The sequence below is a fragment of the Lampris incognitus genome, chromosome 1, assembly GCF_029633865.1.
Source record: "Lampris incognitus isolate fLamInc1 chromosome 1, fLamInc1.hap2, whole genome shotgun sequence".
Classification (NCBI taxonomy): domain Eukaryota; kingdom Metazoa; phylum Chordata; class Actinopteri; order Lampriformes; family Lampridae; genus Lampris; species Lampris incognitus.
The window spans coordinates 5,337,149-5,361,268 of record NC_079211.1 but is presented as its reverse complement, the minus strand read 5'-3'; the positions used below and the strand labels follow the sequence as shown (position 1 = coordinate 5,361,268).

Below are 24,120 nucleotides of genomic sequence, written 5' to 3'. Positions count from 1 at the left end.
AGTCAGGTCTTCTGGAGATTCTGATGTGTATGAATTTGTATAAAACTGTTTAAATGTGTCATTAATGTCTATTGGGTTATATGGGACTGAACCCGTTTCAGTTTGAATTGCATTAATTGTCCTTGAGCTTCCCTCTGTTCTCAGTTGCCAGGACAAGATTTTGCGTGCCTTCTCTCCCAATTCATAATATCTGTATGTACTTCTTATAAGTGGTTTTTCAAGGGGTGTCTGGGTACCGTAGCAGTCTATTCCGTTGCCTACCAACACGGGGATCGCCAGTTCGAATCCCCATGTTACCGCCGGCTTGGTCGGGCGTCCCTACACACACAATTGGCCATGTCTGCAGATGGGAAGCCGGATGTGGGTATGTGTCCTGGTCACTGCACTAGCGCCTCCTCTGGTCGGTCAGGGCGCCTGTTCAGGGGGGAGGGGGAACTGGGGGGAATAGCGTGATCCTCCCATGCGCTACGTCCCCCTGGTGAAACTCCTCACTGTCAGGTGAAAAGAAGCAGCTGACGACTCCACATGTATGGGAGGAGGAGGCATGTGGTAGTCTGCAGCCCTCCCTGGATCAGCAGAGGGGGTGGAGCAGCGACCGGGACGGCTCGGAAGAGTGGGGTAATTGGCCGGATACAACTGGGAAGAAAAAGGGGGGGGGGGGAATGCATTTTCAATTCTATAAGTATGGAATGTATTGTATTTGAACTTTTTGTTTGCCAGTGATTGGTATAACTTCTTGGACCCAGTCTGTTGGAACTCCTTTTCCAATTTCAAAGTTTCTGCTTCCAGTTCTTCTGTTTCTGCCATGTATTTCTTTTTAATACCTTTGGTATAGGAGATTATGTGTCCCCTTTAATAATCTTTTAGCGTGTATATAAAACTATTGGGAGTAGAGGTACAGTTTGTCTCACAGAATAACTCTATCTGGTCCCTAATACACTTGCAGGAATCTGGTTTTTGAAGAAGAGTAGGGTTCAAACGCCATCGATATGAATTAGTTGGATTTTCTGGCATCAAGATAGAAAGGGTCAAAGGTGAGTGATCCGACAGGGTTCTAGATAAGTATTCAGGTTGTAATGGTCTATAAGTTAGCTACATTGATAACAGAAACAGGTCAATCCTGGTATGAGAGTTATGGGGGCAGGAATAGAAGGATTAGTCCCTGGCTTGAGGAGCATTTGTCTCTACACAGCCATCAAATTAAAATCTTTCATAAAGCCAAGGTAGTTTTGGCTGCTTTTGTTTTGGATACTGTCGAGGTTGACTTATCCAGAACAAGATCCAAGCAAAAATTAAAGTCACCCCCAGCAAGTACATTTTGTCATCCCCCTGATACCCTGAGAAAGATGTCCTGAATAATGGATTCATCATCATCATCATTGAGTGCATATAAATGTAAAGTGTCCAGGGTTCTGGGTAAATCTGACAATTGACTGACACATATTGGCCTGATGGCTCAATAATACTTTGTCCAATCATCACCGGAGTGTTTTTCTACTAAATAGCCACTCCTCAGGCTTTGGGATTAAAGGAGCTATAGGCGGCCACCAATTTTTGTCAAAATTTTAAATGTCTTATTATATCTCAACAGTAATCGATAGTACTCAAAAAAATAAGACGTTTGACACTGAAATGAAAAAAATCCGTCGTTCCTGTAGGGGGCAGGAGCCAAAACAATGACATCCAATCAAATGAACGACCAAGGCAAATGATTGGAACGAGTGAGCTGTCTATCAAAAACCGGTCAGCTTACTGCAGCAGTCAGTTTTCGACAAAATGTTCAATAATAACACGCTAGCTTGACAGCTGTGAGTGCTAACAATAGACATGTTCGTTGTTTATGCTCGTTATAATAATAAAGTTAGTTTTCTCTCGCGTGTGTGACATCATTCGGCACAGCTAGTTCGGCTCCGCTCAGAACGATGCAGGTCTCGGGCGAAATGCTTTCGCTTCAATCCGCTGGGGTGTCCGGCGTGTGCGTGTGTTTTCGGGGCGTGGCTTTGGAGGCGTCCTGATGCTTTCTGATTGGGAAGGGCGGCGTTGAATTCGCTTTGAAAATATTTATAAGTTCTGCCCAAAATCATTGCTCCTTTAAGGATGAAGATAATACATGTCCTACCCATTGTCTTCCTCAGTTGCTTATGCTCCTGTGTGGTAAGATGGGTCTCTTGTGTAAAAGCAATACCAGTTTGCAGTTTTTTCAGGTGTATCAAGACTCCTTTTAACAGGTCCGTACTTGAGCCCATTCACATTAACACCAACATGTCTCTACGCTCTTCATCAACGATAAGCCTACACCTCTGTCAAGGGGTTACGACCTTTTGTCAGGTCCCTGTGTGAGTCAGACTAGGGCTCCTGTAGTAAAATAGCAATATGGAGAGACGGAGAGAGATAGTGGGGTTTTCTTCTTCTGGAAACCATCCAGGGTGTAGATTAAATAGCTGAACAAATGAGGAGCGTAATATTAAGGTAGATGTAGGGAAATAAACTTTAATACATTGCAGTACAAGCTTGTTTGGTGCGTCGCACACTCGTCAGCTGCCAGTGTGACTCAGTGTGACTCACTGGCAGCTGATGAGTGCCAGTGGATGAGCTGGGGTAGCCTTTTTCCTTTAATAAATGGAACTGCCGTTTGAGAACTGAATTTTGTGTTTGCCCTGGTTCTGTCTCACTGCATCTTATATGAAGATCTGAAACCATTCAGTGTGACAAATGTGCAACAATAAAGGAAATACTTTTACACAGCACTGTAGGTTGATGTTAAGGATATAACCTAATAGTCTGAATATAAGTTGTTTCAGAGCCGCTTTATGGTGATATACTTTATGGTGATATACTTTATGGTGATATACTTTATGGTGATATACTTATGGTAATATACTTTATGGTGATATACTTTATGGTAATATACTTTATGGTAATATACTTTATGGTGATATACTTTATGGTAATATACTTTATGGTGATATACTTTATGGTAATATACTTTATGGTGATATACTTTATGGTAATATACTTTATGGTAATATACTTTACGGTGATATACTTTATGGTAATATACTTTATGGTGACATACTTATGGTAATATACTTTATGGTAATATACTTTATGGTGATATACTTTATGGTGATATGCTTTATGGTGATATATTTTATGGTAATATACTTTATGGTGATATGCTTTATGGTGACATACTTTATGGTGATATACTTTATAGTAATATACTTTATGGTAATATACTTTATGGTAATATACTTTATGGTAATATACTTTATGGTGATATGCTTTATGGTGACATACTTTATGGTGATATGCTTTATGGTAATATACTTTATAGTAATATACTTTATGGTAATATACTTTATGGTAATATACTTTATGGTAATATGCTTTATGGTGACATACTTTATGGTGATATGCTTTATGGTAATATACTTTATGGTAATATACTTTATGGTAATATACTTTATGGTGACATACTTTATGGTGATATACTTTATGGTGACATATTTTATGGTGATATACTTTATAGTAATATACTTTATGGTGACATACTTTATGGTGATATACTTTATGGTGACATACTTTATGGTGATATGCTTTATGGTGACATACTTTATGGTGATATGCTTTATGGTAATATACTTTATGGTGACACACTTTATGGTGATATACTGTATAGTAATATGCTTTATGGTGACATACTTTATGGTGATATACTTTATGGTGACATACTTTATGGTGATATACTTTATGGTGATATGCTTTATGGTGACATACTTTATGGTGATATGCTTTATGGTAATATACTTTATGGTAATATACTTTATGGTGATATACTTTATAGTAATATACTTTATGGTTATATGCTTTATGGTGATATACTTTATGGCTATATACTTTATGGTAGTATACTTTATGGTGATATACTTTATGGTAATATACTTTATGGTGATATACTTTATGGTAATATACTTTATGGTGATATACTTTATGGTAATATACTTTATGGTAATATACTTTATGGTGATATACTTTATAGTAATATACTTTATGGTGACATACTTTATGGTGATATACTTTATGGTAATATACTTTATGGTGACATACTTTATGGTTGGTTTAAAAGTGAGTCACCTTCATGAGAACAGCGACTAAGGCTTCGTTCCCTGTCTGTGAGACAGAAAGCTGAATATTATTCTGATGAGTCGTCAAGTGTGTTAAAGTTCATTTGTAAGTCATTGCTGATAAGCAGTGTTAGCAGACCGCCTTATGACGAATGAGAGACCCAGACAGAGCAAAAACAAGAGCAGTGCTAGGACAGAAGAAGCTTGATTTGGGGTCAGATGGTGACATGGAAACCATATTACATCATCCATGTGTGTGTGTCTGTGTGTGTCTGTGTGTGTCCCCTCTATAGCCCAACCTGCCATGTGTGGACAATGGGGCCTTTGACATGGAGAGGATAGGGCGCAGTCAGACGTCCAGCAGCCAGAGGACGGCGTTGGTGGATCTGTCCAGCGAAGCCTCCATCAGTCTGGAGCCTCTGAGGCACTCTGGGTCTCCTCCGGTTCCCTCGGACGGAGAGGTCACGCCCCGCAACGGGGAGATCAACATCGCCGTCACCAGTAAGACACGCAGCGGATCGCCACACTTTGGTCCTGCTTAGTTTTTCCATTTCTCTTTTCCTTCTCTTTCTTTCTTCCTTTCTTTCTCTCTCTCACGCTTTGTGTTCACCTGCCCCTTCGGTGAAATGATGAATGGAATTTTTCTGTCAGAAGCTCTCTGGGGGATGAACTGAAGGAGGGGTCAAATTAATCTGCAAATTCATCTAAGAAACTCATAGAATATAAATATTTTATTTTCTAGCCTCCGCATAAAAGTTGGGTGTCTGTTGTTTGTGTTGTTGTACCTGAACGCGAAGCACGAACAAAGCGACTGGTACCTGAATCTGGGGCGTTGTAATGACTGCCGCTGGAAGACGCACTGGAAACAAGGCGACTGAAGCTTCAGGATGTAATCAGTGGCTTTGAAAGTCACCTTTCTTTTTTAATACTAATAATAATACTCAACTCTTGGCAATGAAGACATGGTTCTTGATATGCAAGCCGAATGGAAATTGTGCAAAGGAATTTCTTCAGTGAGAGTTTCTGTAATAGCTGAACGGTTCCCTCACCGTCCAGCGGTCGAAACTCAGAGACCCTGACCCCCATCGCTCCTCTTCATCTCTACCACGCTGATAGCATCTGGTCATGCTTCAACACCGCCACAATTGTTAAAATCTACCTGTAATTTTGAAGAGGTGGTTTGACAGTGCGATGTTAAATTGGGTTTGTGTGATTGGCTGGACAACCTTAGGGCCCAGACACGCCAAACCGACAAGCGGCGACGAAGGCCGGCTGTTGCGTCACCTCACGTCGCCTCCCATCTGGGCCAAAAAGTAGCACTTGAACACACCGCAAAGACTACAGCCGACGGCCAACTAGCATGTACGTTCTGCACTGAGTCGCGAAGCTGAACAGCCGATCAGAGTGATCTCTCTCACCGACGGGCTCCGCCCATTCAACATGCTGAATCAGCCCAAAAGCTGCCGACGGGTCCGACTAGTGCCGACGGGGCGGGACACACCACAAAAACTAGGGTCACAGACGCTCACCGACGGCCCGACACTGGCCAACCATCGTCCTGGTGTGTCATGTCCCTTAGACTGTTGGGCAGATCCTTGGCTTGTCTGCCCACCACAATTTTCTTCTACTTCCTGTTTCGGCTGCTCCCGTTAGGGGGCGCCACAGCGGATCATCCGTTTCCATCTCTTCCTGTCCTCTGCATCCTCCTCTGTCACACCAGCCACCTGCATGTCCTCCCTCACCACCTCCATAAACCTCCTCTTCAGCCTTCCTCTTCTCCTCTTCCCTGGCAGCTCCATATTCAGCATCCTTCTCCCAGTATACCCAGCATCTCTCCTCCACACATGTCCAAACCATCTCCATCTTGTCTCTCTTGCTTTGTCTCCAAACCGTCCAACCTGAGCTGTCCCTCTAATATAATCGTTCCTAATCCTGTCCTTCTTCATCACTCCCAGTGAAAATCTGAGCATCTTCAACTCTGCCACCTCCACCTCCTGTCTTTTTGCCACCGTCTCCAAACCGTACAACATAGCTGGTAAACCCGGCTGTCCACCACAATTCCACACAACAAGTGTTTCATCCCAGCTGAAGCTACAGTCGACCAGCAAATCTCCTTCACACGCTCAACGCATGAAGCTCTGGTCTTTACCCACTCAGCCTCTCTCTCGACCCACTCTCTCACTCTTTTTGTCTCTTTCTGCAAGTTTGCGCATCTCCAATTACACTTTAGGGAGACACAAACACACACACACACACAATGTTTAGAGTTTTGTAAAATGTGACGATGTTTTGCTTTGTCCTGAAGGTTAAGTTCTGTATACTCTTCAGTCCATTTCTCCCATCTGCCTAAAGATAACCCTGCGTGGCAGGGAGTGGCCCAACACCTGCTCCGCCTCACAAATAAACACGTTTTCTTCAGTTTGCTTGTTGTAGACAAATATTTTGTAGTCCAGCAAAGGATTGTGGGACGTTTGATTCTAATAGAGTTGAAATGTTTGATTCAGGAAGTAAAAATCAGGAACACTTTATTTGTCATTTCACCTCATGAAATGAAACAAAATGCTGTTTCCCCCAGCCCACAGCAGTACAACACAAAGACAAAAACACATTCAACAACTACAAGAACACACATATCCAAACTAACACATACGTATATCCAAACTGAACAACAACAAAAAATAACTGTCCAAGGGAGCAAACGCCAGCCAGGATGACTGTCGGAACCGCCGGTCTGCATGAGCTAGCAGTTAGCTTAGCCCGCCCCGATTACACGTCCTGTCAGACCGCCCTCCGTGTTACCTCCTCGGGTGCAGCTCCGGGCGAGGCCACGGCCCCTGAGCCCACAGCGCAGCAGACCGAGCTCTCGCAGCCGATCCAGCGCCAGCGCTCCCAGCCATCAAATAGAGACAGAAATTGAGATACAGATGTGGACGAAGACGCTGCATCGACGGTACTGGGTGAGGCCGCCGCAGATGTGAATTCACACTGCCGCCTCCCCACGCCGGAAGGGGAGTCCATCCATCGTCGCCACAGTGAACGTGATTCTCAGCTACAACGTATTAAGTGTGTGAGGTAGACTTAACATGAGCTGCCACATTGTGAAGCACATTAAACGTCCCTGTAGAAGCCAAAAGTCAGTCTGATTCCAACTACTTCCTTTTAAAAAACGTCTCATTTTATTCCCAAAGCCTACGATCCTAAAGTGAGCTCCACCAATCGGAGTCGGTGCTGTTGTCATGGGGACGTAAACCACTCCCAAGACGCGCGGTTGGAAACCAGAATGTAGCGAGGGGACATCATCTACGTCGGTATCGAGCTGCGTCGCCATGTTTTCTGTCAGACCCGATGGGCTTTTTTAGGGATGAGAAAAACACAAACCATAGAAAACTACATTAAATTTTAAAAAAAACCATTAAAGAGAAAATATGCATGGTTGTAAAAGTTGGTTAGAACCAGTTGACGTGCGCAGTAAAGGAATTGTTGACGTCGTTCCAAATGCCTTGTGGGATGAGTAGTTCGCTCTATCGTCATAAAACCTTAAGTACACATTGTTGTACTTTGTCTCTGTGTTTTTCAATTTTATTTATTTATCAGTTATAATATAATTGTTATAAGGCCACGAGTCATCTCATCGCTGGTTGTATTGATTCAAGACTTAAAACTTGGTATAAGGGGATTTTCTGACATGTCTGTGGAGAAAATGAATGGGACATCTATTCAGTCAGGTTTCAGCTCTAAACCAGAATCACATGAAGCTTGATCGTTTAGATTTTTCACCTGGTGGTTTGGTTTGTCGGGTCAGGTATTCCTTTGTTTTCTTTCTTCAAAGCCGAACTCGGGGTAGGGCTGTGTGTGTGTGTGTGTGTGTATGTGTGTGTGTGTGTGTGTGTGTGTGTGTGTGTGTGTGTGTGTGTGTGCGCGTGGTGGCAGTTCTACCTTGTATGGCGCCCTGGGCGACCCCCCCCCCCCCCTTCAGCCCCCAACAAAAAGCACTATTCTGCACTAACTGTAATTTTTATTCAGAAATTTGGAACAACACCAATAAATAGTCATAACATTTAAAACTATATGAGTATATACAAAAGTACGACTTATTAATATCAAAAGCAAGTAACAGAAAAAAAGACACAAATTTTAGTATATATATCTCATCTCATCTTCAGCCACTTCTCCGGGGTCGGGTCGCGGTGGCAGCAAGCTAAGTAGGGCAGACGTCCCTCTCCCCAGCAACGCCCTCCAACTCCTCCCAGGGGATCCCAAGGCGTTCCCAGGCCAGATTGGACATGTAGTCTCTCCAGCGAGTTCTTGGTCTACCCCGGGGTCTCCTCCCAGTTGGACTTGCCCGGTAAACCTCCAAAGGAAGGCACCCAGCAGGCATCCTAATCAGATGCCCGAACCACCTCAACTGACTCCTTTCGAAGTGAAGGAGCAGCGGCTCTACTCCGAGCTCCCTCCGGATGTCCAAGCTCCTCACCCTATCCCTAAGGCTGAGTCCAGACACCCTACGGAGGAAACTCATTTCAGCCGCTTGTATCTGCGATCTCACCCTTTCGGTCACTACCCAAAGCTCATGACCATAGGTGAGGGTTGGAATAAAGATTAACTCGTAAATTGGGAGCTTTGCCCTCTGGCTCAGCTCCCTCTTCACTACAACGGTCCAGTACAACGTTTGCATTACTGCTGATGCTGCACAAATCCGCCTGTCAATCTCCCGCTCCATCCTAACCTCACTCGTGAACAAGACCCCGAGATACTTGAACTCCTTCACTTTAGGCAACAACTCATCTCCAACCCGGAGGGAGCAATCCACCATTTTCTGGTAGAGAACCATGGTCTCAGACTTGGAGGTGCTGACTCTCTTCCCGGCCATTTCACACTCAGCTGCAAACCACCCCAAGTGCACGCAGGAGGTCACGTTCTGATGAAGCCAACAAAACCACATCATCTGCGAAGAGCAGAGATGCAATTCTGAGGTTCCCAAAACAGACACACTCCTCACCTTGGCTGCGCCTTGAGATCCTGTCCATGAATATCACAAACAGAATTGGAGACAATGGACAACCGTTGCGGAATCCAACACCCACCGAAAACATGTTTGACTTTGTGCCGAGAATGCGGACACGCCTCTCACTTTGATTATACAAGGACCGGATGGCTTGTAGCAACTGCCCCGGTACCCCATACTCTCGCAGTACTCCTCCCCACAGAGTTCTCCGGGGTACACAGTCGTAAGCCTTCTCCAAGTCCACAAAACACATGTAGGCTGGCTGATCAAACTCCCATGCTTCCCTCAGCACTTCCACAAGGGTAAAGAGTTGGTCCATTGTTCCACGGCCAGGAAGGAATCCGCATTGTTCTTCCTGGATCCGAGGTTAAACAATCGGTCAGAGCCTCCTTTCCAGCACCTTAGAGTAGACTTTCCCAGGGAGACTGAGCAGTGTGACGTCCCGATAATTGGAGCACACCCTCCGGTCCACTTTTTAGTATATACATTTAGTATATAAATTGTAGTACATAAATACAAGTAAAAAAGGAGAATTTAATTATTATGCTATTGCCCTATTGCTAACACATACAAAAAAAAGCACACACACAAATAAAACTAAATTGTACAAATCCTATATCACACAAATAGAATAATACACCTATAAAGAAGATAACCTGATTATGACACTATTGCACTGGTTTGCATCACTGTTACATTATTACACTATTGAAATATTGCACCACAGGGGGGTGCCCATGCATGTTCTTCAAAGAGGAGACTGACTGTGACTCTTATTGCACAGAAACATTCATAGCTGCAAGCATGTAAGCCCACCTGCTTTATGTCAGCACATCTTATATCAGTTAATGACCACATCAAACCTCAACACGGGTATCAAAATCAAACATCACAGTGTGATACAACACAACCAACTAAAGCAGGGCACAGTATACTCTGCAGGGTGACATACTGTATTCTATAGTTTCGGTCAAATAGCAAAAAACAGATGTATGAGTATTAAATCAAAAACAGAGGGCACCAGGCTGCCCATAAGGGACCGAGTCCTCATCAACAACAGTTAAAGTTGCCAATCACATACAGATGAGCACAATAATATCTCGGGACGATGATGATGACTATGGTACAACTAAGACATCAAAGGCGAGGGTCATGTATCATCAAACACACAACAGTACACATGCACACACATGTGTGAGCATTGTAAATACCAACAAAAATAGACCAGGCTGCCTACAAGTCCTCATTAAAACCCAGTGCTAACAATGAATACTACAGTTAATTGGGAACAGCCCTTACTGTAAAATTGACGTGACCACAGAGGTGAGATCCGCTGCCTTTGTTTTCTTTTTGAGCGATTGATTGAACCACAAAACAGATAAATGAATGATAGCGATACAGTGCAGAGAGAGTTTGTTTTTCCTGATCTTCGAGTTAAAGGGAGTTATTGCATCACTACGCTTTGATGGTGATGGCAAGAATAGCAGGCATGTCAGTATCTTTATTAAAGCGTATTAGTGATGAATCATCCTCACGCGTGAATCATATATCAATAATAGCCTAATTTTACGCATGATCCACGATGGTGAAGTTACAAAAAAATAGAAATGCATGGACAAAATTGCATATTGTCAATATTTCAGAGACCCCCACCCCACCCCCCCAAAAAGAAATTTCATAAGTCATGTTTTCAGGGGCGCTCATGTCTCATTAAGAAGTGCCAAGCTCCCCCTGGCTTCCCTGTAGTTCACACCCTTGTGCACACTGGTTTTATATTATTCTTAACAATTTTGCACAAACCAGAAAAAATGCAACAATTTGTCTTATGAATGAATTGTTGTTTATTTGGTAGCATTTCATAGTGAAACTGATTTTACTATTTCTTACCTCACCAACAGAACTTTTTCTGTTGTTCTCGGTAATTCTACCTCCTCGGTGGCTCAGTTGGGTTGTGGTGTCCCTCAGGGCTCAGTTCTTGGCCCCCTACTCTTTTCTATATACATGCTGCCTCTAGGCCAGGTCATTCAAAATCATGATGTCCTCTACCATTTGTATGCTGACGACACCCTACATGCCACTAAAACCCACAGATCCTAGCGCCCTAGCAAATCTCACAACTTGCCTCTCTGACATTAAATCCTGGATGTCTGAAAAATTTCTCAAATTTAAGGATGATAAGTCTAAGGTCATTTGGTTCGGTCCCAAAAATTCCATCTGCCCTTTTGTTACTAATCTCGGTGGTCTGTCAGGTAGTCTTAAGCAGGCTGGAAGGAATCTTGGGGTAATATTCAATGCTAACCTCAGTTTTGATAATCAAATCAAGCATGTTCAGTCATGCTTTCTCCAGCTCAAGCTAATCTCCAAAATTAGGTCATTTTATCAATTACTGATCTGCAAAGAGTTGTACATGCTTTTATCTATTCTCAGCTTGACTATTGCAATGCACTTTATTCTGATCACAGCAAGGGCTCCCTCCACCGTCTGCAGTTGGTACAAAACGCCACTGCTTGGCTCATTACCGGGACAAAGAGGCACGACCATATCACTACTGTGCTTGCCTCCCTACACTGGTTCCCTGTTAGATTTCGAATTTATTTTAAAAATTCATTGCTCACTTTTAAGGCTTTAAATGGTCTTGCTCCTTTATACATTTGTGATTTATTGACCTGGTATACGCCCCCTCGACCATTAAGACCTGCAGATGGAGCCCTGCTGGTTATTCCCAGGTCTCAGTTTGTTACAAAGGGTGACTGGGTTTTTGCTGTTAGAGTCCCCGCACTATGGAACTCTCTTCCTGTTGAACTAAGACAAACCAAGTCTAGCTTCTTTTAAATCTCATCTTAAAACTTTTCTTTTGATGAAAGCTTTTACAAACGTTTGATATTTATACTGTTTTTGTTTTTACTCATTTGGTCTTACTCTTATTTTTGCCTTGTCAGGTTTTATTTTTTCGTAAAGCACCTTGTAACATTGTTTTAGAAAAGTGCTATATAAATAAAGTTATTAAAAGTTATTATTTGCGGGAATCCGGGTAGCGTGGCAGTTTATTCCATTGCCTATCAACATGCAAATCGCTGGTTCGAATCCTCGTGTTACCTGCGGCTTGGTCAGACATCCCCACAGACACAATTGGCTGTGTCTGTGGATGGGAAGCCGAATGTGGGTATGTGTCCTGGTCGCTGCACTAGCGCCTCCTCTGGTCGGTCGGGGTGCCTGTTCGGGGGGGAGGGGGAACTGGGGGGAATAGCGTGATCCTCCCACGCGCTACGTCCCCCTGGTGAAACTCCTCACTGTCAGGTGAAAAGAAGCAGCTGGCGACTCCACATGTATCAGAGGAGGCATGTGGTAGTCTGCAGCCCTCTCTGGATCAGCGGGGGGGGGGGGTGGAGCAGAGACCGGGATGGCTCGGAAGAGTGGGGTAATTGGCCGGGTACAATTAGGGAGAGCAAGGGGGACATTTAAAAAAAATTATTATTGGCATTAGTACTGTACAAAGTTAGAGGTGCACTATTTGATAGATTTCCCCACTCCCCTTACCTCAGGCTTCCAGTGGGGAGAGCTGAGGTCAGTCTACCCCCTCCCTATCCCCTACTTCTGAGTGAGAGACCTTCCCAGGCAGTAGCCTGCCGAGCTCACAAACTAGAATCAGAGCGTACACCCCGACAAGGTTGATTGTCTGACATGGTGACACGATGTCACTGGTGTGACGTGCAAACGCGCAATAGAAAACTGAGCACGCAAATGTCAAAAACAAAACATTTCAAAAACATTTTGTGTGGGCGCCCTGTGTCACGCCCGGTAAGATGCCGTCCCATCTCGCCCATACCTAAATCTGCCGGCGTGTGTGTGTGTGTGTGTGTGTGTGAGATACAGCGCCTCATGGGAGTGTGCACAGCGACATGCTTTTTCTTCTTTCAAGCTTCCAAGCTGCCATGTTCAGAACATACAGACTTAGTGTTGTTGAAATCTTCTCTGTGACTTCATCCACTTTGTGTCTTTACGGATTCCTTCAGGAAGCTGCTTTTTTTTTCTCTTTTATCGTTTTGTCTCTCGGTCGCCCTGGCCCTTCCTCCTCTGACTAGCATCCAAGCCAAAAGACACAGCTTTCTCCCCTCCTCTGGCTGCTGGATCTCCCAGTAGTTTTCTCTGGAGTTCACCATGGTTCCTCTGCTTTGTTTGACAGAGGAGTGGTTTATTATCGCCTGCTTTGGGTTTCTCACTGCTCTGACTCTCAGCTACATGATCATCAAGGCCACGGCCGGCGTCAGCAGCTTCCAGTGAGTACGACGTCAACACAATTACCTTTAAACCTCTGGTATCACTACGGGCCACGCTGTTTGTATGCTGCTTCACCCCGGGGGTCGGTCAATATTAGGGTATGGTAAGGGTTAAAGCTAAGGTTAGAGCCAGGGCTGGGGTGGAGGTTAAGGTTAAAAACAGTCAGTGCGGGGCGTCTGGGTAGCGCAGCGGTCTATTCCGTTGCCTACCAACATGGGGATCGGCAGTTCGAATCCCGGTGTTACCTCCGGCTTGGTCGGGTGTCCCTACAGACACAGTTGGCCGTGTCTGCGGGTGGAAAGCTAGATGTGGGTATGTGTCCTGGTCACTGCACTAGCGCCTCCTCTGGTCAGTTGGGGCAGCTGTTCGGGGGGGGGGGGTTTGGGAATAGCATGATCCTCCCACGTGCTATGTCCCCCTGGTGAAACTCCTCACCGTCAGGTGAAAAGAAGCGGCTAGCGACCCCACATGTATGGGAGGAGACATGTCTGCAGCCCTCCCGGATCGGCAGAGGGGGTGGAGCAGCGACCAGGACAGCTCAGAAATTAGCGTAATTGGCTAAGTACAATTGGGGAGAAAAGGGGGGGGGGGAACAAGGGCGGAAATGGTTAAGGTGGAGTCACCTGGGTGAAATGGTGTACAAATAGGCAGTCCTGTGTCTGTGCCGCTACAATAATACACTTCTGCACCTTCATCATGTCACTGTTCTGTCTACATTGTGACGAATGTACACCTCTGTAGTGCTAAAACGTAGTGTCGTTCCTCATAACCTCAGAATCTTTGGTCAGACTCATGCAACAACAACAACTTGAGTGCTTAACTTGATTGCTTAACAGTATTACAAATTGTAGCGTCATACAAATACCACATTTGTGTAGGTTTACAGCTTCATTTGCTTTTCAAGTCTAACTCATTTGAGAATTAGATGAATAATTATACCTGTTTATTGTTGTCTTAACTGGTCTCAACCTCAGATGGAGCTTCATAGAAAAACTGGTCAAGTCAACCTCAGAACAGTTTGAAGTTCATCTAACCTTTTGTTATAAGAGATGAGAGGAGGATTATTGTGAACGTCTGACCATTTGGTGACCCCAGAGATATGCGTGAATCAGAGCACATCAGATAAGATCCGTCTGTGCAGAACTGCAGGAGTTTCAGTTTCTCGTGTTTAACTCACACCCACATGGATGGAAAACATTTAAATCTTAAAAGAAGTACTGCAGATATCCGGAATGTAATAATGGAAAGTCGTGCTGTATGCTAAACCAATTTGAAATCAGCAAACTGTCAACACACACTTGTTAATGTCTTTCACTGTCCGGCTCACATCTTGCGTTGGACCCGCAGGACACACAACGGCTTCACTGTATGACTGTTTTACAAAAAGCTTTTCCAGACCTCAATTTCCTGCTCCTCACTGAGCTCCCCTCCCTCTCTATTCCAGGTTGGCATGGTTGGAGTGAAAGCGCTGGTTTGTTTCTCCTGGTTGCCGCCTGCAGACAGACCTCCCTACGCAGCGTTTCCTTACCACATGTGTTAGGTTTGACCACCCGTGTGTGTATACAGTACTATCTTTAAGCCAATAAATGCCTTTTAAAGCTGTGTTTGACTTGTCAGTTTTTTCTCTGTCTGTGTGTAATACTGAGCAAATCAGTCAAATTCACCGTAGGCTGCTTAACAATCAAAAACAGCGGGCGTCGCCGGTTCGAATCCCCGTCTTACCTCCGGCTTGGTCGGGCGTCCCTACAGACACAATTGGCCGTGTCTGTGGGTGGGAAGCCGGATGTGGGTATGTGTCCTGGTCGCTGCACTGGCACCTCCTCTGGGCGGTCGGGCGCCTGTTGGGGGGGGGGGACTGGGGAGAATAGTGTGATCCTCCCACGCGCTACATCCCCCTGGTGAAACTCCTCACTGTCCGGTGAAAAGAAGCGGCTGGCGACGCCATGTGTATCGGAGGAGGCATGTGGTCGGCCGGACTGGCAGAGGCAGTTGAGCAGCGGCTGGGACGGCTCGGAAGAGTGGGGTAATTGGCCAAGTACAATTGGGGAGAAAAACGGGAGGAAATCCCCCCCCCCCCAAAAAAAAACAACTGAGGACGCCAGGCTGCCACAAGGGATCGAGTCCTCATCAACAACAGTTAAAGTTGTCCGTCACATACAGATGAGCACAATAATTTCTCGGTACAACGAAGACATCAAATGCGAGGGTCACGTATCAACAAAGCAGCCTATAACAACACGTACAAGACAATGCTAACCTTGAATAACACAGTTAATTGGGACTAGCCCTTACCGTAAAACAGAAGCGACCAGAGGCCTGGCCTGGGACCAGCTGCCTTTGTTTTCTCGTTGACATGTATGTATGCCCACTACAAAACAGAAATGAATAGTGGCGATTCGGCGCTGAAAAGCTCTTTCTTTTTCTCTGGTCTTTGAGTTAAGCGAGTTATTGCGTTGCCACGCTTCGATGGTGATGGCAAGAATAGCATGTCTCTGTTAACTTGTATTAATGAAAAAGCATCCTCATGCATGAATCATGCATCAGTAATCACCTCATTTTACACATGATCCATGATGTTGAAGATACAGAAAAATAAAAATGCATGGCAAAAATAGCACAACATGGGGTCTACCATCTCCACCAATGTTACACCAAAACTGTAGCTTAGCGAAGTAAATAAGGAGTTCCCAGAATAACTGATCCTTGGTGCCCTATTTTTTTCATTGAAAGTCTAAACCTCGGGTGTAGCAAATTAATGTTTAAACGCATCAAACCTTTGATATCAAACTTTTTGATTGGTCATGATATTGTCCAGAATTTAGGTGAAAATACTTAAAATGCGTGCTTGGGTGGCTCAGCAGACTCGAGCACTGAGGTTGACAGTTTGAGCCACAGCGTCACCTCTTGTTGTGTCAGCGGCACGGTGACCCAGTGGTCAGCTCTGCTGCCTCACAGTTAGACGGTCCTGGGTCCGGCTTGGTCGGGCCTCCCTACAGACACAATTGGCCGTGTCTGCAGGTGGGAAGCCAGATGTGGGTATGTGTCCTGATCGCTGCACTAGCGCCTCCACTGGTCAGTCGGGGCGCCTATTTGGAGGGAGGGGGAACTGGGGGGAATAGCGTGATCCTCCCACGCGCTACGTCCCCCTGGGGAAACTCCTCACTGTCAGGTGAAAAGAAGCGGCTGGCGACTCCACATGTATCGGAGGAGGCATGTGGTAGTCTGCAGCCCTCCCCGGATCACCAGAGGGGGAGGAGCAGCAACTGGGACAGCTGGGAAGAGTGGGGTAATTAATTGGCCAGTTACAATTGGGAAGAAAACAAAAGGGGGGAGGGGGGCCCGAAAAAAAAAAGAAGGTCCTGGGTTCGAACCCCAGGCCATCCCAGGTCCTTTCTGTGTGAAGTTTGCATGGTCGCCCCCTGTCTGCGTGGGTTTCCTCCCCCCATCAAAAAGACATGCATGTTAGGGCTAATACGCCTGCCTGTGCCCTTGAGCAAGGCAGTGGAAAGAAGAACTTGAGTTGTTGCCCGGGTGCTGCACCACAGCTGCCCTACAAGAGGGTGGGTTAAATGCAGACTGCAAATGTCATTGTAACCAAACAACAGTACAATGTCCAATAAAGCGTAAAATAAAGTTCCACCAGTGTGACCCTAGTTCTAGTTCGAGCTCTGGGCTGCTGCTAGTGCCGGTTCGCAGCTGGTTCAACTTGCGAACCTTCCAAGAACTGGTTTGCTAAACCTGGCTAGAGAGCCGCGTCATTGCATCACTGTATACGTCTCCAAAGATGAAGCGAGAAATAAACTGTAGATTTCAAAATTTTCACAATTGCCATATGCTATTTCAGCATTAGATTGAGGTGTGAGAATGTTTGAGGCGAGAAATCAGTTGTGCAGATTTCCAATGTTGGCAGTTGTACGAAAATCGGTGGCGAATGGAAAATTTGCTCCAACGTTTTCGGAGTTTGGGGAAGCTCCATAAACTGGTGCCCAGCTGGCCAGCCACACTCACAGAGCCTGCTGTGAGCTGGCTGCAGCTCTGTCAACTGTCAAGAGACGGGTCTTGGAGACACGAGGCTTTTAGTGCCCTGTTGATGGACGGTCTGTTTAAATAGAACACAAATGTCCGTTACAAAATTAACCGAACCCGTGATCATCTGCCTTGTTCTCCTGTGGGGTGACTGGTCCGAAATTTACAAGGTTTCCTTGGTTAATATCTCGAGATTTCTTAGGGCGGACTCTTCTGTGTTATTCGTTGATATGTTTTTAAGTATAGAATCTCAGCTAGTTGTACTAAAAAGATTTCTAAATGCGGAAAAATGAATGTAGGGTTTCGAAGGAACTCTGTCAAAGTCGATCAAATGTGCTGATAAAACCATTTGATTCCTATCAACTTTGATTTGAACGTGTCGTTACTGGGTGTTGCGGCACGGTGGCGCAGTGGTTAGCGCTGTCGCCTCACAGCAAGAAGGTTCTTGGTTCGTTTCTCGCCTGGCCAGGGTCCTTTCTGTGTGGAGTTTGCATGTCCTCCCTGTATCTACGTGGGTTTCTGCCGGGAGCTCTGGTGTCTCATCCTGCAGTCCAAAGACATGTAAGTCAGGTGAATCGGAGATACTAAATTGAATGTGTCTGCCCTGCGATGGACTAGCGACCTGCCCAGGCTGTTTGCCCGCCTTCTTCCCAGTGAGTGCTGGGATAGGCTGCAGCACCCTGCGACCCTTTTGGGATAAGCGGCTTGGGAAATAAATGGATTACTGAGTGTTAAAGGGTGCATGCATTATTCGGCAGAACTGATGGTTACTGCCGAGTAATGCATCCCCTATTGGTCTTGTTGGTCCCGGTAATCCAGCCCCTGACGTAAGTGGTTCCTTCTTCTAGCCCAGCAAAGAGTTGGTGCTGCTCTGGAACCAGTTTTCCTGGCCAAGAGCCGGTTCTTTGGCTGTCAAAACACGAACTGGTTCGAGTGAAGGCACCGGCTCTGAACCAGCCCCCGAAATGCCTTGATGGAAAAGGGGTATCAGATTCCATGTACTTATCTCTTAATAGGCTCCCCATTGCCACCTACAGACTTATGAATGACCCTGCATACCTTCAACCCCAGCTAATTACGTTGTTTCAAGTGTTTCCTCCTCACAAGATGTGTTCCTATCTCAGACTTGAGTGTGGTTTCATTGAGACTGTACAGATCATGTTAATTTACAGTATATATGACAAGTTTGTTTCATGTCAACTGCCCTAATTTGATTGTCAGGCTGTTATCTTTCTCTGCATATGTCCTATTTTTCTCAGTGATGAGGACGAAACTAAACATCATCTCTCTCCTACAGGTGGTCATTTCTTCAACAGTAACTCCGGGTCTCCCCGTAGCGTCGTCTGTGAAATAGAGCTTCCCGATATCCAGGCATCGCTCAATCTCTACGATGACAACAAGTCGTGAGGTTGCTGACCCGGCTGATGGACAGGATGGGGTTCGATCCTACGGATGGAGCGTTTGTGAAGCGCGGGGCTGAAGGGGACGACAAAGCCCAAACATCCACACTTCTCATCACAGACTTTATTCCGCCGACCGATGAAAGATCGCCAGTTGGGGAGCCATGGGGACGTTTTCCTTCGTTTTATCGCTGTTGGGTCCACGAAATCCCTCCTCCCAGATTCGGTTTTTCTGTTTGTTGCAGATCCATCTTTCGACAAACTGTGAAGCTGTTAGTGAGGATTTAATTCGTCTTTTAGTGTTACTTTGCATTACCCTGTCGTTCTCCACCGCAGCTAGAAACGTCACAAACAGACAGAACCAGTACAGTCCCTCCGTTCAGCCTCGCTAACCTCCAGTAGTCCACATCTGTAAATAGGACGATCCAAACCGGGATTTGATTTAGCTTCCTTCATTTACCTCCCCGCTGTGCGTTGGCTCTTCAGGCTTCCAGGAAAGCCAACACAGACTGCTGTGGACGCGGTTCCTCTTGATAGGGTTCTGATTCTGGGTTCAGAACCGGGCGACCCATCCGCGGTCCTCGTCCTCTGTTTGAGAAAAGACTGTTGGCTGAGGTTTATGAATTGTAATTTGAGGAACTCAGTTAAAAACACAAAAAGACCCCCCAAACCCCGACTGATTCTCTGTATTGCATAGGGAAAGTTCAACGTGTACTCTGAAAGCTTATCAAATACCCTCAGTGTGTACTAATCAGACCCCATTAATGGGGACCTAGTATATACAATATAAACAGTATGTACAATCTATATACATGATGATATAGCTGAAAAGTGGCCTATTTAAGCACTGTTTTCAGTTTTGTTCCCTCAAAGCAGGCCGAGGAGGCCGTCCTCCTGTTCTCACGTTCTCTTTGTGTTGTAGTGTTTGTATATCTGATAAACTGTAGGATGCTGGTGGGTCACTGTGTTGCATACAGTTCTGCCTCCACATTAAAACTGTCATTATTGCCTAAACTAGAGGGACTCGTGTTTTTACCCCGCTTCCCTTCAAAAGAAAGATTTGAATGGTTTAACAAGAGGATGGCGAATGACAGAGCAAAGTTTTCCACCCTCCCTCGTCGTCTGAGAACATCTATCTGAACAGCAAAGTCAAGTTGATTTTATTTGTGTAGCCCAAATTACAATTGTGCCTCAGGGGGCTTTACGGCAACACAACATCCTGTCCTTAGACCCTCACATCGGATGAGGAACAACTCCCTAAAAAGCCTTTTAACAGGGAGGAAAAATAGGAAGAAACCTCAGGGAGGGCAACAGAGGAGGCTCTCTCTCCCAAGACACACAACGTGCAATGATGTTGTGTTTACACAATACGACACTGAAGGAAGATAACAGAATTATAATGGAATTATAAAATATGTGAAGAATATGATAAGGAGGATACCAAGCAGTGTCCAGATGCCACCGGAACAGTCCAGGACCTGAGCCATGTGACCAGCATCACCATGGAGACCAAAAAAAAAAAGTCACGTCTGAGTGAGAGGAGAATACAACATTAAAACAGGATAACAACAATTATATGGTTATATAATATGGTTGCATTTTATATAAGCTATATAAAAAGAAAATGTGATGAGGGGGATGCCAAGCAGTGTCCAGCTGGCGACCACCATCACCATGGATACCTGGGAGGAGGACAGACTGCACGTGCACACAAGGGAGACTCGCGTCACACCATTCACACAGAAGAAGAGCAAGGAGAAGACATCATTCGGGGGGAGAGAAAAGACATATGAGAGAAGAGAACAGTTTGCAATAGTCAATAATTATACTGTTTATAAGCTATAATCTCGTCAGCAGAATAGTGGTTGGTAAATTCATTGAGACAGAAACCGACCCGCCATGCAGTCCAGGTTGTGAAGCACCCAACTTAAAGGTAACTACTAATTGTAGGCTAAGGCAAAAAGATGAGTTTTAAGTTTGGATTTAAAGACTCAACAGACTCTGATGGTCTGATGGCAGCAGGCAGGTTATTCCACAAGAACGGGGCCCGATAGGAAAAGGCCCTGCCACCAGTTGACTTGTTTTTAACTTTGGGTACACACAGGAGCCCTGTATTTTGAGAGCGAACAGCTCGAGATGGAGTGTAGGGTTTAAGGAGATCAGACAGGTAAGATGGAGCAAGCTCATTTAGGATTTTATAAGTCAGCAGAAGAACCTTGTATTCTGATCTAACATGGATAGGAAGCCAATGAAGGGAGGCAAGAACTGGTGTAATGTGGTCAAATTTCCTAGTTTTAGTTAGGATTCTAGCATCAGCATTCTGAACCATCTGAAAATGTTAGTACTAGAATGTGGCAGACAGACAGAACATTACAGTAATCAAGTCTGGATGAAACAGATGCATGTATTAGAGTCTCCGCGTCAGCCGTGGAGAGAAAAGACCGAATTTGTCGCTGTTATGTAAGTGAAAAAAGGCAGTCTTGGTGATTTCTTTAACGAGTTTATCAAAGGAAAGGCTGGGATCAAACGTAACACCGAGATTTTTTGCTGCCACACTTTGTGAAACCACAGACTTGTCAAACGTTATTGTTGCTTGATCAAGTTGGTGTCTGTTGAGCAGGGCCAATGACCAGCATTTCGGTTTTATCTGAATTTAAAAGCAGGAAATTTAGTGACAACCAATTTTTCACAGCAGCCAAGCAGGCCTCTACATTAATCATTTGAGTATGATCACCTGCCCTTTTAGGCACATACAGCTGAGTATCATCAGCATGGCAATGGAAATGTATTCCATTACTACGTATAATTTGGCCAAGAGGTGAAATAGAAAAAGAGAAAAGTAGAGGGCCAAGAACTGAGCCCTGAGGTACACCATATTTAATGTCAGAGACTTTTGATGTAATATTATTGTAGCAGACACAATGTGTTCTTCCAGATAAGTAGGATTTAAGCCAAGAGAGAGCTAAGCCAGAGACACCAAAATTACAATTTAATCTGTCTAATAGTATACAGGTATCAGTGGTGCCAAAGTCTGCACTGAGGTCCAGTAGCAGAAGCACAGAAGAGGTATCGAAGTCCATAGCTAGTAGAAGATCATTCACCACTCTGGTCAGAGCAGATTCAGGAGAGTGACAGACCCTGGAAGCCGATTTAAAAGGTTCATATAGATAGTTTTTTCTTATATGGGTTGAAAGTTGTTGATACACAACTCTCTCTAGTACTTTAGAAAAGAATGGAAGATTAGAGACTGGTCGATAGCTGCCTCTCTTGCTTTGTCTCTGAACCGTCCAACCTGCGCTGTTCCTCTAATATACTCGTACAAATCAGAGGGACAAAAACCTTGAAAATTTGATTCATTGAGGCACCCAGAATTGGCCAGCTCAGCAAAACGAGTCGGACTGTTCACCACTTCAGCAAAGTGACCAAGAACAGACCTGAGATTGACAGAGGTCATTGTCATTCAAATTAGGTCATTTTTATCAATTGCTACAAAAGGTTGTACATGCTTTTATCTGTCCTCGGTTTGACTACTGTAATGCACTTTATTCAAATCCAAGTGGCTTTATTGGCATGACGTAACACTGGACATATTGCACTTTATTCTGGTGTGAGCGACGGCTCCCCCCACCGTCTGCAGGTGGTACAAAACACCGCTTCTCGGCTCATTTTACTTGTTAGTGCTTTCTGTTCTATTCTGTTAAAGTGTGTGTGTGCGTGTGTGTGATTTTTAACAATTTTATCCTGTTCTGTGACACTTTGTGACCTTGTTCAGAAAAGTGATGTATTATTATTAGCGTCTGAAATGGGAGAATCTGACCGGAGATAAACCGTTTCTTCAGCACTTCACTGGGAGGACCTCTGGGAGAACGGCAAGAAGGAAGCTACTAGAAGACACCGCAACTGTGAAGGAAGCTGCAACAATACAATAGATCACGCTTTACTAGAAGCCATGTGACAAAAACCCGAGACTCAGCATGTACAGTACAGTATACACAACATGTACAGTACAGTATACACAACATGTAAAGTACAGTATATACAACATGTACAGTACAGTATACACAACATGTACAGTACAGTATACACAACATGTAAAGTACAGTATATACAACATGTACAGTACAGTATACACAACATGTAAAGTACAGTATATACATGTAAAGTACAGTATATACAACGTTCAGTACAGTATACACAACATGTAAAGCACAGTATATACAACATGTACAGTACAGTATACACAACATGTAAAGTACAGTATATACAACGTTCAGTACAGTATACACAACATGTACAGTACAGTATATACAACATGTAAAGTACAGTATACACAACATGTAAAGTACAGTATATACAACATGTAAAGTACAGTATACACAACATGTACAGTACAGTATACACAACATGTAAAGTACAGTATATACGACGTACAGTACAGTATACACATCATGTACAGTACAGTATACACAACATGTACAGTACAGTATATACAACATGGTTGGGTTTACCTACAGTGTTAAGCGTTCGTTTGAATGACAGCCTTCAGAAAGAAGCTTTTTATATCTGTTTTTTTTGGGGTACAGAGCTCTGTAGCTCCTACCGGGGAGAGGGGTGTGGGGGGGGGGGGGGGTGATGGGTCTGCAGTGATGCCGCCTGCCCGTTACCTGAGTCTGGCGGTGTGTAAGTCCTGAATGGAGGGCAGGTTGGCACCAGTGATTTCCTCTGCAGACCTGACCGTCCGTGGTAGTCTGTCCCTGTCCTGATCGCAGACGAGTGGCAACACCCAACGCTCACCTGTGGAAGGAGGCTGCTAGTAGAATACCTTCACCAACTGATAACTCATCTGGAATGGCGCTCGAACGCCACTCACCTTACCAATGTCAGCATCATCATCATCATCATCATCATCATCTACATTTGACGGACACACGCTTTTCAAATAAAATCGGGATGTTTAGGATCGTAGCTTCAAATGACGTGTCCGAGGTAATGAATGGTTAATTAGAACAGTCCAGTGTTGCAGAGCCAGAAAAGGGAAAGTTGAAGATGCACAGGGGCAGCTCCTCTGCAGGCAGCGGTTCTTAGAAGAGGCGGCTAGTGGCTTGCTGCCTTCATAAACCCCCTTGAGTTCTTTACGTCTTAATTCTAGTAACCTGAAGCCGCCACGCCACCACCAGCATCTGGGCGAAGCTGCGACGCACGTTAAGAGAAATGACTCTAGAGGCGGTGACACCACTACGCCGCCTGGGGGCGCAGCGGCAGAGAGCGCGACATTGTGTGACTC

At 44.9% G+C, this 24,120-nt stretch overlaps 1 protein-coding gene across 3 annotated transcripts in view; it reads left to right on the top strand.

The window, feature by feature from the left end:
* Window positions 1-19,844, top strand: part of rnf130 (ring finger protein 130) — a 77,549-nt gene extending 57,705 nt beyond the window's left edge. For 2 of the 3 annotated variants that reach the window (XM_056275772.1, XM_056275789.1), the window contains 3 exons: window positions 4,421-4,628; window positions 13,316-13,409; window positions 14,855-15,008. In XM_056275772.1, coding sequence (XP_056131747.1) covers window positions 4,421-4,628; window positions 13,316-13,409; window positions 14,855-14,873 — 321 coding nt within the window. In that variant the 3' untranslated portion in view covers window positions 14,874-15,008. Of the gene's footprint in view, window positions 1-4,420; window positions 4,629-13,315; window positions 13,410-14,854; window positions 15,009-18,733 lie in introns of those variants that run through there. The other variant, XM_056275780.1, reaches the window with a different exon arrangement.
* Window positions 19,845-24,120: the final 4,276 nt, after the last annotated feature.